This window comes from Callospermophilus lateralis, chromosome 3 (assembly GCF_048772815.1).
Source record: "Callospermophilus lateralis isolate mCalLat2 chromosome 3, mCalLat2.hap1, whole genome shotgun sequence".
In the NCBI taxonomy this organism is placed as follows: Eukaryota; Metazoa; Chordata; class Mammalia; order Rodentia; family Sciuridae; genus Callospermophilus; species Callospermophilus lateralis.
In genome coordinates, this window is record NC_135307.1 from 28,031,833 (window position 1) to 28,048,632 (window position 16,800).

General features: G+C 39.3%; 1 protein-coding gene across 16 annotated transcripts in view; it reads right to left on the bottom strand.

Annotated features, from left to right (window-relative positions):
* Ttll5 (tubulin tyrosine ligase like 5) overlaps positions 1 to 16,800 on the bottom strand; it is a 258,831-nt gene that overhangs the window by 68,025 nt on the left and 174,006 nt on the right. For all 16 annotated transcript variants that reach the window (XM_076849830.2, XM_076849829.2, XM_076849826.2 and 13 more), the window contains one exon: positions 7,237 to 7,432. In XM_076849830.2, the coding sequence (XP_076705945.2) occupies positions 7,237 to 7,432 (196 nt within the window). The remainder of the gene's footprint in view (positions 1 to 7,236; positions 7,433 to 16,800) is intronic.

The following is a 16,800-nucleotide window of genomic DNA, read 5'->3' on the forward strand; positions in this document are numbered from 1 at the left end:
TGGCTCCCCAGTTGCCTCTTTAGACAACCAAGCTGAGTTGTGCATTTTCATTGATTACTTTGACCCTTTCTTTGATGTGTGTGAGAGTACAGGACTGTAGCGGTCATGAAGCTGGAGTGGTATCACTGATTGGTGATACATGTGTAAAACAAGGAGAAAAGAATCAGTTCTGACCAGGGGAGAGTGATAAATGGAATGGGCTCTGGAAGCCCTCTAACCTGGTTTTAATATGCGATTGGGCAGCAATGTGACCCTAGGGGCACACTTATGTTTCCTCATCAGTGGAATGGGGTCAACACTGTATCTGGCCCACAGGACGCGATCACTGAAGTCCCAGATTCCAGAGGAACATCATCTTACCAACAGCTTAGAAAACAACCTGATGATAATCAGGGGACTTCAGCTATGAATCAACATAACAAACCAATGTCTACAGTGCAATACACTGGGATTCACATTTATATGGTATAGAAAAAGCAAGCCTAATATGAATTACACTAATGTGTCTTTCGTGATAGTCACATTTGTGGACACCTGCCCTATTTCCTGGTAGGCTTCTCAACAAATTTAACAGAAATAAAATTAAAATAGTATTATCACTAACAATCACAGGGTTGAAAGGACCAAGTACTAACCAAAAAGGTAACACTCCACATAAGGCTCTGAATCACCAAGCCTGAAGAACATACTTTAGGATCTTGCACGAGTCATTAGCTCTGACCATATAACTTAATAATAAAGTATAAAAGAGGATTAAATATGAGCATTTCTAAGACTTTTGAGCCTAGGACCCTTTCTTAAGACATTTCTTTAATTAAGTATTTGAGGTAATTGGGACAAACTCTAGACCTAAGTTTATGTGCACTTAGTAAAACTTTTGAGATTATGCACATGCATAGTAGGAGACTGGTTAAGACCCTTGAAAATAACTTTTCAAAGATAACTTCACAGGTGTCAATAGGTATTTGTTAAATGTATGAATGGCAACTTAAAATTGATGCAATAGTCTTCAATGACTGCTATTTACTGAACGTCTTATGATCAGGGAGGCAAGATATAGCCTGATAACCCAAGAGCTTAGATGTACAGGCTGACAAACTGAGTTCAATCTCTTTATTATTTATGCGACCCTGAGAAAGTTCAAAGAAGGTCTAACAACCTGTCCATGGTCATGTACTGGATAGGACCAAGATTTAAACTAAGAATTATCTGACTCCAAAGGTTGTCCAGAGTGCCTATGTCCAAAACAACTGAGGGTAGTTTTATGTGTATTATTTTATGTATTTTCAATATATTCTTTTTTTTAAGAGAGAGAGAGAGAAAGAGAGAGAGAGAGAGAGAGAGAGAGAGAGAGAGAGAGAGAGAGAGAGAGAATTTTTTAATATTTATTTTTTAGTTTTCGGCAGACATAACATCTTTGTATGTGGTGCTGAGGATCAAACCTGGCCACACACATGCCAGGAGAGCGCGCTACCGCTTGAGCCACATCCTCAGCCCCTCAATATATTCTTAATGGGTAAGAATTTTTAAAAAAAAGTAGTTTGGCAAAATCAAATTAAATCATCCTAGGAAAACCAGTAATAATAACTAAAAGCTAGAAACTAAGCGTTATATGAATTCCTGATAAAGGCCAGGAGAAAAAACAAACAGAACAAAAGAACCAACCAGACAACATGAAAGAAGCAGGAGATTATGGCATTTGGACCCACGTGCTCTGGGACTTTAGAGCACGTGTGCGCGCAAGCGTGCACACCCACCCACCCACACACAAATTCGTCCCCTTGCCCACCCAGGTCTGACCTTTCCCTCTGATACACCTCCTGCTGCTTGAGCAGTGCCCAGCCGCTCCCATGCTGGTGCTTGGATAAAGAGCCTGCTGAATTTCTCCTCCTTCCCCTCCTCTCCACAACCCAACACACAGGGCCAAAGGCTTAGAGAAACAGTGTTCCTTCCTGCAGCGGGTACAGAATTTTTCTAGATATATGCAATAAACGTTTAGGAGCAAAATAACAAGACTTGGTTGGGTTTCTATGGAATCCCTTCTGCCCTCTGAGGCTGTGCACAGACATACACACCATTAGAGGTTGCCAGGACGTGGAAGGACCCCTCGAAGGGAACACTGAGAGGCTACCTCTACCGGGCCCTGCTTGTTAGAGGAGCAGTTGCCTCCCTCCTAGGCTGGTCTGTAAACCTGGGCGTGGCAGGAAGGGAAAGTAAAGAGCACACGTGTGCAAGGATGAGAGGTACTTGGGATGCAGTTTTCTCCTACCTGAGTCACCTTACTCATGCTGAAAATTAAATCTGCTAAAAACTGAAGGGCTTTGGAAAGAACAGAGCTGCTCAAGAACTAAGCTGGTTTAAAGCGCTTCTCTCCCCTGTTGTCAATCAAAGAAACCAGCAGTTTTGCCATGACCATCAAAATGTCCTTAATTTTCTGCTTTCTGGGCTCTTTTTTTTTGGTCTGGATGAGGCAGAAAAGAGGGGGAGGGAAGGCCCCGGTGGGGGGGGAACGGGTTGGGAGCACAAGTGTAACAAAGGATCACTTGAACAGAAACTACTGAGTAATCGCTTTGGCCTGCGCCAAGAATAACATCAGCTCCATGTCGGCAATTAGAATCAGGTCAGCCGGGCCTCTCAGCCGCTGCAGCCTCTCATGGACCCCAGCGTGCAGAGCTACTCATGCTGATGTCACCGGTAGTCACTGTTGCTCAAGCAGGGCCCCAATTCAGCTGAAAGAAGAGTGTTTTTGCCTTGTCCTTCGGGGCAGGAAGCCGACACACACGGGCCCTGCCAGTCTATGGCAGCCCCTCGTGGTCCCCAACTACAAGACTCTGGCCTTGTCCCCCAACATCCTGAAACTCATTTTACATGAATTAATATATGAATAGCACCTAGAATAGAACAGTGCTTGGGAAAGGAACTTGGGATGCAGTAAGAGCTTCTGAAGTGCTGGCTTGTTACTAACAACAGCAGGGAATCTGTCTCGCTATTTCTCCCTTGCCCACCCTGAGACTTGAATCCTGGGAGCTGAGATTGGTGAGCAGAATGTACCCTGATAAGAATGAGACAAGAGGTATTTTGATAATTTATTTACGAGGATACTGTGGTTGATAAAGTGAAAAAGATGGCAACAAAGTTCCTATAAAAATGATTGCCTGATATTTTACAAGGGTGACATTAAATTTTAACACATCCCGTCTCCCTTCCAAAGGACAGAAAACAAATAACTGAGGGGAGAAATTTTAATTTAAAATTTTAATTAATTTTTTTTTTTTGTATTTGGGATTTAATCCAGGGCACTTAACCACTAGGCCACATCCCCAGCTCTTTTTATTTTGAGACAGGGTTTTACTAAGTTGAGTAGGGCCTTGCTAAGTTGCTGAGGCTGGCCTCGAACTTGCAATCCTCCTGCCTCCGCCCTCAAGTAGCTGGGATTAGTTTTAACTAGCTCTTTAAGTAGATGTTGCTATAGACTAGGTGTCTGCAAAGTAGGGCCTGCAGGAAAAATCCAGCTTGCAGTCTTTTTTGTAAATAAAGTTTTATTGGAAGACAGCCATACTCATTCGTTTACACATTGTGCATGGTTGTTTTTACTCTGCCCTGGCAGAAATGAGTAGCTGTAATGGAGACCCTATGTCCTACGAAGCTTAAAATATTTACTATCTGGCTATTTGCAGAAAAAGTCATGGACTCTGCTTTGACTTAAAACAGTGTTTTTCAAACTGCTGGAGTTTCATCCATCAGGGCATAACAGCTCATAGTTTCAGTTTTGTCTTTTTTTTTTCTTTATCATGCTCTTCATCAAAAGGACTGGATCACACCCAATTTTCTTGTATCTGTCCTTGGATACCTCTGCCAATGGCTCAGTGTTACTTTCCTCTCACTTCCAGGTCACAGGCTCAGTCTTCTGCAGGGGTGGATTCAGGTCATGATGATTTCTGTATTTCTGAGTAAGCACAATGCTAGATAGAGATGAAGACCCAAACTCACTCTATATCAGTGGTCAGAGATGCCCATGTTCAAACTCACAGTCTGAATCTGAGGGCCTGCTTGACATGAACACTTGCAACCAGCTGGATAGCTAAGTGCTCTGATTAGAGGCAGAAGAGGATGGGCGAATTTCTTTGCATATAATGGGAGAAAGGCCACATGATATTTCCCCAAACGTTTACTAGGAGATCACTGTATGCAAGGAACTATGTGTAACAATAATGACTATATCATACCACATCATACCATTCCATACCATACCATCCTAGAAGACCCCCTTAACATCCTGTTCCAAAAAATCATGTTTCTCTTCTAGATAGATGCTAGGTAACTTTGATTTTAATTCTGGTCACCAGTCTCAAACAGGAAGCTAACCAAATTTTAAAACCTATACTCAAGGAAAGTGACTTCAATGTGCAAGGAGTTTATATTAGAGAAGTACCATCTCTATCTAAAGGATTATCTCAAGGACAGAATACAGGACAGACTCAGAATGAAAACAACAATTTGGTGATAATTCTCAGGCGGGTCTAGCACAGATAAGCTAAAACCAAAGGCTTAAAAATCTAAAAGGGTGGCGTTTTTTCCTGTGGAGTGATTCTAAATATCCTCTGAAATAAAGTGCTCTAAGTTACTAAATATACTTCATGTTAGAACATTTAATATCTGATTTGCTATTTTATTAGTTATAAATTCCTTAAGCTCACAGAATTTAGTTTCTCTAGCTCTCCCCACAGACCTAAAACTTCAGCCTTACTCACTCTTACCTAAATCAGTTGTGGTTTAGAAAAACAGGGAGAAGGAACAAAATGATGTTATATACATATATAAAATCATGATGAATGATTTTCTGTTCCTTCTCCAGGAGACACGAGATAACTCCCTTCTTGGGAGTTCTGCCTCCTCCTTAAGATGGATATTCTGACAGATTCTAAAAAACATATTTTCCATATACTTCATAATTCAGTGAAACTAAACCAGTGTAATCCTCAGAGAAAAAAAATCCACATAAGAACAGCAGTACTCTAAATTTTCAAAGGAATGTGAGTTGCTGGAAGCTAATCAAAAGCATGAGAGGGACTTAAAAGTAAAGCAGTTTCTCAAAGTGAAAATCAGCAAAACTGCCTCTCTTTCCCCCCAAATTTAATGTCCTGCAAAATCTCCTTTCATTTAAAAAAAAAAAAAAAAACTGTCCACTATTTCAAGGTACTGAAGTGTGGCTTAAAAGGGACCAACTGTCCATATTCCCTGGAGCCACATGAGGGAAGTAAGGCTGTACAGCGAAGTCTCCACTATGCAGCACCTGATCAAGGTGGCATTCTCAAGGACTCAAATGACAGGAAGTTTGGAAGTGTAAAACACTTTAGGAAATGTGTGCAGATTTAAACAAACAAACAAAAAACTAGTACACACATTTCTATCTGCAATTGTGAAAATACAAACTGGCTTATGTGCTTCTACTGTCCCAAAGATTTTCTAGATGAGGAAATTTTTACATGGCAAAGGATGATGTTGTGATCAGAATGAGATGCCATATTCTACACTTCCAGATTGAAAAGTCTGGAAATTTCTCCATTAAAAACAGTTTAAAGGGGCTGGGGTTGTGGCTCAGTGGTAGAGCATGCTGGGTTCGATCCTCAGCACCACATAAAAATAAGTAAATAAAATAAAGGTATTGTGTCCAACTACAACTAAAAGAAAAAAATTTAAAAAAAAAACAGTTTAAAAAACTATTTCACAAATGTTTGAATTTATCATTTCTCAATTTTTTTTTAAAAGAGAGAGTGGAGAGAGAGAGAGAGAGAGAGTGAGAATTTTTTAATATTTATTTTTTTAGTTTTTTGGCAGGCACAACATCTTTGTTTGTATGTGGTGCTGAGGATCGAACCCGGGCGGCACACATGCCAGGCGAGCGCGCTACCGCTTGAGCCACATCCCCAGCCCCTCATTTCTCAATTATGATGTGTTAATTTACAGAGTAAATACCAGAGATAAAGGTAATCATGTGATGAACTATGTTGAAAAAATTAAATAATCCTATGTTATTCTGGACAGTAGTGAAAAAAGTAAAGATACAGGGTATAATGATAATTAATTCACTTAGAGGATCAGAGGATAAAAAACCTTGGGGAAATGCTTCCTTTATCACTGAATAAGTATTAATTCAGCACTAACTGATGTATACCATGAACTACATTTTTATAAAAAAAGAAGCAAGTGATAAGAGATCAAACTGATAGAAGGTATTTTTTTTCCATAAAATATAGGGAGGGCTGGGGTTGTGGCTCAATGGTAGAGCGCTTGCCTAGCATGTGTAAGGCCCTGGCTTCGATTCTCAGCACTGCATATAAATAAATAAAATAAAGGTCCATTGATAACCAAAATTTTTTTTTAATTTTTTAAAAAAACAGGGAAATAGGGAAGCTTACAGAATTAGTATTAATTCAGTTTAATACATCTGTAGAACATGTAAATGATTCTAATGATAATCCTGAATCATCAAGACAAAGCTAGTTCTTAGTGACCTGACCTTTTGTAAGGCCCTTCTTCTTCTAAATGATTGGGGACATGCCGACAAATTAGTGTGATATACTTGCACAGCTCCTCACACATATGCTCAGGGGTTTCTATTATTTCACAGTGAGCAGGGAATGGAGATTTCACTCTAAGTTTCATAGCACAAGGATGCTTGCGTGTTGGGTCCTGTTAAAGCCCCACTGTTTAATAAAACATTGCCTAGCCTGTGATAGGCATTTGACAAAACATCTGTTGAATAAACAGCTGTCACTTACAGAAGACTGGTAATCTAACTTGTGACCATTTCCAAGTTATCTATTCCTTGATGGATCAATATGTACATACGTATACCAACTCTATGGAAGAAGAGAAAGAGTACATTTAGAAAGAAACATGCTCAACATACTGGCTTTTAGGTATTTTGGAATTAGACCCCTGGGAAGTTACTGAACTAAGAGCACATGACAGAAAGGGGAAAGACTATAACAGGGACTTTTGTACACACAAATGAAAGAACCGGGTCACGCATGGTTCCACATCACCTTCCAGTGAAGCCCATGTTATGGTTCCAGAACGGTTCTGAGAGGAGACTCCCTACAAACCATCCGCGCCAGCTGCTTTGGAAACCTTTCAGGATGTTAACTCTACATTGCCCGTTCACTCTTTTTTTTTTTTTTTTTCACCAATAGAAGGAAGAGATAGCACGTGGAAGGGCTCGTCTTGAATTACCTGGTGCCGGGCTCGACTCTGGTCCAGAAGCTGCCGGGACTGAAGTTTCTGTTGTTCCAGTTGCTGGAGAGCAAAATGCAGCTGGTAGCTGCCTGCCGTGGGGTGGTACTTGTGTTGGGGAGCCACCCCGGTAGCCTTGCTATACGCGTTGTTCTCCACCTCGCCCTCCCAGGCAAAGCCACCTGTTTGGAGGCTTCTGAAGAGAAAAGAAAGAAGATTTATTTGAGTGGCTGGGTGAACAATCCAAGGGGAACGAGAGAAGTGTCTCAAGTATTTCTCCTTTACGAAGTCAGATGCAGTAGGAATAACCAATCTCTTTGTGTGACCAGTTATCTGACTCCTCCACTTGACCATGGTTCCACAAGGACAAGGACAGGGGTTGCTTAACTCCCCATCCTATTCTTAGCACTTATCGCCAGGCCTGGTGCACGAACAGACTGTAAATATTGGCTGAATGCTAAATAACTGAAACAGTAATTTCATCCCCCTGTGATTGCCACAAGGACCTCCAAGAAGAGTCCAGAAAGCTTCAAATTCCTAACTGAAGATAAAAACAGAGGTACAGTCATCTCTGTTAACTTCAAAAGTAAAGAGGTAAATTACACAGAATTCTCAAATTTTTAACCACCCATTTGTGAAGTATCCAAACTTATTCTAGAAGATATTTCTATCTGAGCTTGTGTTCCCATCATGAGACAATATAACTGGAGTGAGAAGTCACTTTTTTCATCATTTCAAATTAACCACAGTATAGCCCAATATGGTCCCATCCAGGCTGACCTTCAGCCTATACACATGAGGAAGGCAAAGGGCTGGTGGCCTTCTCCACTGGTCAGTACCTACACTACACCATTTAATACTCTGCCTGTATTCCTTGCCCAGATTGTTTTTTCTATTTGTTCTTTTTAGATAGATATGACAGTATTTTGACATATTATACATGCATGGAGCATAACTTATTCTAATTAGGATCCCATTCTTGTGATTGTACATGACTTGGAGTTTCATTGGTTCTTGCCCAAATTCTTAATTCCTAGATTCTGGTGACCACATCTGTACATACAGGCAGAAGTCTTCACAACTCTACGCACCTGTATCCCCTCCCAGTCTATTTCTTCTAGGTAGAAAAGTCCCCATTTATATCACTTTATACCCACTAGCACAGTTATTATTAAGACAAAACAAAAACAAAACAAAAAGAAAAACAGAAAACAACAAGTTCTAGAGAGAATATGGAAAGCTGGATCTTCTAAGCATTGCTGGTGGAAATGTAAATTGGTGCAGTCACTGTGGTTCCTCAAAAAGGAACACGAGATTCCCATATGACCCAGCAATTTCATATCCTCAGCGCTACACAAAAAATCAAATAACATAAAATCACTGATTCAGTAATTCTACTTCTATACATATCCAAATGAATTTAAATCAAACCAGAGAACTGTACACCAATATTCAAAGAATTATTCACAAAGTCAAAAAGTAAAAACAACTTCAACATCCATCAACAGATGGGTATAGAATAAAATGTACAGGCTGGGGTTGTGGCTCAGAGGTAGAGTGCTCTCCTAGCGTGTGCAGGGCCCTGGGTTCGATCCTCAGCACCACATAAAAATAAATAAATAAAAACAAAGGTTTTGTGTCCAACTACAACTAAAAAATAAATATTTTTTAAAAAAAGAATAAAATGTACATACAATGGGATATTAAATGGCTTTAAAAAGGAAGGAGAGGCTGGGGTATAGCTCAGTGGTAGAGCACTTTCCCAGCAAACATGAGGCCTGGGTTCAATCCCCTGCACTGCAAAAAGAAAAAAAAAATTTAAAAAATAGAAAAAAGAAAGGAAATTCTGACACAAGTGGCATGCAATAACATGGATGAACCTTGAAGACACCATGTCACGTGAACGTGGGAAATAACTCAGGAGCAAAAGGATAAATACTATATGATTCTACCAATATGAGGTAGATAGACTAGAAACAAAGTAGAGTGGTGGTTGCAAGGGCAAGGGAACCAGGAATTCTTGCTTAGTGACTACAGAGCTTCAGTTTTGGATAAAGAAAAATATCTGGAGATGGATGGATGGTGATGATTGCCTAAGTGTCAATTCAGTAAATGCCACTGAGCTGTACATTTAAATGGTTACAGTGAAAAACTTTGTTATATGTAGTTTAATACAGGATGGTTTATTTATTTATTTAGTCCCCATTTATTTGGACTTTTTTTTTTTTGGTGGGGATTGAACACAGGACTTTGGACATGCGAGGCAAGCACTCTACCAACTGTGCTATATCCCCAGCCCCTATGACTATCTGGTTGAAACTTGAACCTCCTTAACACTTTGTTACTCTTCTCTGGACCCCCTTTTGCTTTCTTTCTTTTTTGGTACTTGGGATTGAACCCAGGGGTACTTTACCACTGAGCCACATCCCCAGTCCTTTTTATTTTTATTTTTTAAATTTTGGGATGGGGTCTCATTAAGTTGCTTAGAGCCTTGCTAAGTTTCGGGGGCTGGCCTCAAACTTGCAATTTTTGTGCCTCAGCTTCCAAAGTTGCTGGGATGCAGGTGTGTGCCACTATACCCAGGTTTGGACTTTAACTACTCTCTCTATATACACATATATTTTTCCTTTTTGAGTTACAGTGACCAGAAAAGTGTATGGAGAAGAAACATTATAAAGATTCTCATAATGAACAACCTTAGACCAAACCTGGGCTTAGAGAAACAAGAGTGTGTCTTATTTGAGAGAATCGTTTCTAGTGATTTAAAACATTGTATTATTGGGGCTGGGTGTATCTCAGGGATACGGTGCATGCTTAGCATGCACCAGGCCCTTGGGTTCAATTCCCAGCACCATTAAATACATAAATAACCATTCTTATTCTCTCCTCTGGCATTAATGATTGTTTTGATGCTAGAGGTATATTGACGTTGGGGTGAGGTCATGCAGAGCTCTCTGAGACCTGACCTGCAGCTCAGAGCATTATGGGAGGAGCCCAGTCTGTCTGCTGAGCCCAGGACTCTGCTACTCTCTGCCAGTGGCCTTCCTCCATAACTTGGTAATTTCAGGTCTGTGCTTTGATTTCCCAGCTTCTGTCAAAGAGATTTCCAAATACCCAGTAAAGGGTTTATATAACGTTACCTCTGATATGCCACATCCTTTTCTCAGGGTTGGGATGCTCAGTCTGACTCCCACATTTACGTTGCTCAATTACATACTATTGGCTAGTCTTCTTGGAAAACAGGACCAAAAAGCTCAGAGTTCATTCATTAATTTGGCATGTGATCTTCTGTGATGCTCTGGAAGTGTCTCAATGTGCATGCTAGAAGTCACCTTTCCTAAGGGGCTTCTGGAGGTATGAAAAAATGTGGTGACCACTGATGGAACACAATTAAGCGCCTAAGTATATTAATCAAGTATAACCTTCACTATGTAGAGTGTCGAGTGGGAGTGAAACATGGTTAGGAAGGGAGGAGCCAGAGGAACCTATTACCTCTTTTCTCATTTCTGAAGGAACAGAAGTTACTGAAAAGAAGCAGACTGAGGGGCTGGGGCTGTCGCTGTCGCTCGGTGGTAGAGAGCTTGCCTCGCACGTGTGAGGCCCTGGGTTTGATCCTTAGCACCACATATAAATAAACAAATAAAATAAAGGTATTGTGTCCATCTACAACTAATATTAAAAAAAAGAAGAAGCAGACTGAATAGCAAAAAGCTCTATGTGAGCTGTAAGCAGAGGAGGGGCGTGGATGAAGAAGAGCTGGAAGGCAGGAGCAGGCCAATGAACAAATAAAGCATAAATAGAGGAAACAGGTGAAAAGGCAGAACCCTCCTTGGCTGAATAATTTTCAGACTGCTGTGCCAATTAGGGTAGGTACTATTCTGCGACTAGACTGAAACTGTTATTTTTAATCACTGGACCAAAGATCAGAAACTTCATCAATAGTGATTGTGCTTCCATGCCTGGCTTGTTGGTTATAGAGGCTGCTAGCCAGAGTAGCAATCCCAACTCAGTGACCAGATGCAGAGGAGGTATGCAGCTATAAGGCTTATATCAGAATCCATTGCACAGGGCAGCTGGATTGGGGGGGAAAAAAGTTTTAATAAGAAACATTCCCAGGAGGCATTTACTTCAATGCCTTCACAGTACAAATTAGTAATGGGAGCCTGGAACTAGGTCCCCCGGACAGGTTCTCATCTATATGAACAGAGGCAGGGGTCTACGGATGTACAGTGGGCAGGAGAGTGGGCAAGAGAAGATCAAATAATAGGCAAAGTGTTCTTCCAACTGTACACACTGAACAGACTGGAACATCATAAACTTTTATAATGAAATCTGTTTTTAATCTCATCAGTAACATAAGCTTTGTCTCCAAATCACAAAAGGAAGTTTCTCAAGCAAGTAGAGGCTTTTAGCAAACAGGCAGGAATTTTTATAGTGCTATATTTGGTGGGGGTAAGGGATGCTTTAGTTGTGTAATGTAAGAAGTACCTAAGAAACTTGATTGCTTTTTTTTTTAATTTAAAAATTTTAAAGTTTATTTTTTAGTGCATATTAATTGTATAAATTAATGGGTTTGACCCTGACGTTTCCATGCATGCATATAATGTGCTTTGATTATATGTCTCTACTGGCCCTTTCCCAGTCCCCTTCCTTAAAAATCCCTCTTCTGCTATTATGCTGTCTTTTTCTTGTTAAGATTGCACATAAGAAAGAAAATATATAATTGTTCTCTCTGGGTTTGGTTTATTTAGTTTAAGTGATGATTTCCAGGTTCATTCATTTTCCTGTAAATGATAAAATTTAGATTATTTTTATGGCTGAATAGTACTCCATTGTGTATATATGTAGCATTTTCTTTATCTGTTCATCTGTTGATGGGCATCTAGACTAACCCCACTACTTGGCTATTGTGAATAGTGCCACAATAAATAAGGGCCTCTTTTTGGGTGGGTCTCTTTTCTTTATACCAACTTGATTCCTTCTGTATGACCAGGCTGGCTAGATCATATAGTAGATCTACTTTTAGTTTTTTGAGGAACCCCAAACTGTTTTCCATAGTGGCTGTACTAATTTAACATTCCCATCAATAGCATATAAGGGTTCCCTCTTGGCTAGCATTTTTTGTTGGTTTTCTTGATAATAGCTATTCTGACTGGTATAATATTGAATCTCAATGTGCCTTTCTTTTCCTTGCAGTACTGAACCCAGTGGCACTCCACCACATAGCTTCATTTCTAGTCCTTTTATTTTTTGAGACAGAGCTTTGCTAAGTTACCCAGGCTGGCCTTGAATTGTGATCCTCCTGCTTCAGCCTCCCAAGTAACTGGGATTACAGGCGCGTTCCATTGTGTGTTTCAGTGTAATTCTGATTTGCGTTTCCCTGAAGGCTAAAGATATTGTGCATTCTCATATATTTACTGTGGCCAGATGTACTACTTCTTTTAAGAAATGTCAGTTCAGTTCATTTGCCCACTTCTTATTGGATTACTTGTTCTTCTGGTATTAACTTTTTTGATTCTTTGCATATTCTGGATAAGAATCCTCTGTCAGATGAATAAGCTGGCTGAGGTTTTTTCCATTCTGTAGGATATCTCTTCACTCTGTTGACTGTTTCATTTGCTGTGAAGAAACTTTTTAGTTTGATGTACTCTCCTTTGTCAATTCTTACTATTAATTTCCTACTCAGGAAATTGCTGCGTATAACAATATCCCCTGTTTGCTTCTGGTAGTTTCAAATCTTACATTAAGGTCTTTGATATATTTTTAGTTGATTTTTATACAGGATGAGGCTCAAAATCTAGTTTTGGTCTTTTACAGGTGGATGTCCAGTTTTCCCAGAACCATCTGTTGAAGAAGCTTTTGGGCACCTGTGTTGAGAATCAGGTGGTTGCAGGTGTTTTCATTTTATTGGTCTGTGTGTCTATTTTTATGCCAACACTATGCTGTTTTGTTACAATGGATCTACAATATATTGTGAAATCAGATTTTGCAATGTTTCTAAGCATTGAATTGCTTTGGCTATCTGGGGTCTCTTTTGTTTCCATACGAAGTTTAGGATTGTTTTATTCCTAGTTCTGTGAGGAATGTCATTGGTATTCTGATGGGATCTGCAGTGAATCTGCAGATTGCGTTTGGTGATATGGGCAATTTAACAACATGAATTCTGCCTATCCATGAACATGGGAGGCCCTTCCATCTTCCAGTGTCTTCTTCAATTTCTTTCTTCAGTGTTTTATAATTTTCATTGTAGAGGTCTTTCACCTCCTTGGTTAGGTTTATTCTTATGTTTTTTTTGTTTGATTGTTTTAATTCTTTGAGGCTACAGTGAATGGGAGTGTTTCCCTGATTTCTTTCTCTGAAAGTTCACTATTGGTGTATAAGAAAGCTACTGTTTTTGTATATTGATTTTGTATCCTGATATTTTGCGAAGTTTTTCATTTCTAAGAAATTTTGGTGGACTTTTTAGGGCTTTCTAGGTATAGAATCACATCATCTACAATAATTTTACATACTCCTTTCCTATTTTTATCCCTTTTATTTCCTTCCCTTGACTGACTGCTCTAAAGTTTTCAGGACTCTATTAAAAAAGAGTGGTTAAGAGTAGACATCCTGGTTTCATTCTTGATTTAAGAAAAAAATGTTTCAAAAACCTGCTTGTTTTGAATTGAAGTGGGGTTACTTGGGTCATGGTATCTCACGCTAAAAGCATAAACCTTGGGGATTACACTATACAAGCACTACAATGACTGACACAAGAGGCGATGTCAAACCTGGGCTTTCCCTGATTTCTAGTACCTGAAGGTTTTTGTTTTGTTTTGTTTTTGTTTTTATACTTTGGATTAAACCCAGGGGTGCTTAACCACTGAGCCACTTCCCCAGCCCTTTTTATTTTGAGATAAGGTCTTGCTAAGTTGCTTAGGGCCTCACAAACTTGCTGAGGCTGGCTTTGAACTTGTAATCCTCTTTCCTCAGCCTCCTGATTATCAATTTGAGGGAACATGGAGAGAATCTGCAAAGTGCAAAATCTTCTCAGCATGTGGCTGGACTTCCCATATAGACATGCTTTCAGTATCAAAATTTTCTGTGAGGGTTATGATCTCACAAAAGTAGAAGGAAGGAGGTGAGATAGAGAATGGTGACAATGGTACACAGAGTGATTCTGCCATCCACTTCCCCAGCTTACTCCACCCAGTCCCCACCAAACAGGAGCTACCATGTACACAGATGCCCTTGCCCCACTTGATGGGGTTTGGAACTCCATGCCTACATGTGGGAGGATATTACTGATATTTAATTAATGCAGGTCAAGGACATTAAATATCTAGAAATGCAAGAAAAATGTGTATTGTTCAAAATGCCAATGGTGCTTTTGATATAAGGCTATGAAAGATGTGCTCTCTGGGGAAAATCTTACTATTTCTTTTTCTTCATTTAGTACTAGGAACTGAACTCAGGGTTCCTCTATTACTGAGTTGCATCCCTAGTTCTTTTTACTTTATTGTATTTTTTTAAATTTTGAGACAGAGTCTCACTAAGTTGCTGAGACTGGCCATAAACTTTTTATCTTCCTGCCTCAGCCTCTTGAGTAGCTGGGATTGCAGATCCACCTAGAACCTTACTATTTTTTTTTTTATAAGAAAGAATATCCATCTATTCCAATGGCACTTTCAGAAAATATATAGATATTTAAGGACACCAGAGGCTATATTTTCTTTGTCAATCAATTCTCAATCCTGAAAGAAGTAGTCTTGGTATACAGGAAGTGCTATAAATCCTAAGATGACAGAGGGACTCTCATGGGCAATAGAAAGGTGCTGGCCAGAATAAGGAAGCCATGCCCGTTAGATTAGAGAAGCATTATAATGTGGTAGGGATCTCTGTTGGCTTTTGGGGGTATTTTCAAGGACAAACTTAGAATGATTTTGCATGGAATAAATACTGTTCCATTACAAATGCCTCCCAGGGCAGCTGGGGCTGGCTCATAGTCACAAACACCAAATGGATAAGAAGAAAATAAGCAGAGAAGGCCCTGTGCATGGAAGCCTTTATCACATGTAGCTTCTCTGTGCTTTTTTTTTTTTTTTTAAATTCTTAAACTTTCCTCATCTGCAAAAAGGAGATATGATAATAGTACCTGTTTGATACAAGTGAAAGTGCTAACCAATGGGAAGTACTTAAAAAAAAATACTACCCCTGCTAACATTACTATTGTTACTATTCTCTCCAACTCAATAATTCCACTGATGTTGCCAGAGCACTACAGTTTTCAGAGGCAGTATTTAGAAAACAAACTTAGCTGTTCATGGGCAGAGGATCCTGTATTGCAAAGTTAGCACAATACAGTTGTCAATAGAGTAGTAGTAGTTATAAAGTCAGAAAGGCTCCAAGTACTAAAAAGAAAAAAATGATACTCAACACTATTTCACTCCATACACAAACAAAATTTGAGGCAGAGGCAGACCACTGACCTTTCAACATAAAAGCTAGTGTCATAAAGTGTCTAGAAGAAAATATGTGAGAATGTCTTTGTAACCTTGGAGCCGGAAAAGATTTCTTAAACAGAACACAAAAAGTTCTACTCATCAAAGAAAAAAGTGATAAACTGCACTTCATTAAAATTAAACATTCTGGGATGGGGTGTAGCTCAGCGATAGAACACGTGCCTGGGATGTAGAAGGTCCTGGGTTGGATCCCCAGCACAAAACCAAACCAAACCAAACCCAACCCAACAACAATAAAAACATTTCTGCTCATTAAAAAATGTCACTAAAAAATTAATAAGCAGGCCATACACTGGCAATACATACATACACAGGCAATACATACATGTGATAGAAGAAGTATAAAGAAGTTCTTATTGTTAATTGTTGGTTTCAGTAATGACAACACAGTTTAAAAATATGTACAAGATTTGAAGAGACATTTTACAAAAGAAAATAAATAAATGTCCAATAAGCACATAAGAAGTTCTCAACATCAATAGTCATCAGGGAAATGCAAATACCGTCATGCATCCACTAAGAAGTCTAAATCAAATGGACTGAACACCAAATGCTGGTGATCATGAGGAATGACTATAACTCTTATACACTACAGGTAAGGGTATAAAATTATATGATTGTTTCAGAAAACTATTTGTTATAATACTACTTCTAGGTTATTACCTAAAGGACATGAAAACATGGCTACAAAAACAAAACAAAACAAAACAACTATAGCTGGGCCACACCTGTAATCCCAGCTACTTGGAGATGAGGCAGGAGGACTGCATGTTCAAGGTCAACCTGAGCAATTTAGTACGACCCTGTCTCAAATTAAAAAAAAAAAAAAAAAAGAATAAAAAGGGCCGGAGATAGTGGTAAAGCACCCCTGAGTTCAATTCCCAGTATCAGAGGAAAAAAATTATACCAGAATTTTCATTGAATATGTCTTTAGAATTGTAAAAAATTGGAACCAATCCTAATGCTCATTATTAGAAAACATAAACAAACTGGTTTATTCACACAGTGTAATACTTCTCAAGGAAAAGGAATGAACTACTAATGTAAGCAAAAAAAAAAAAAA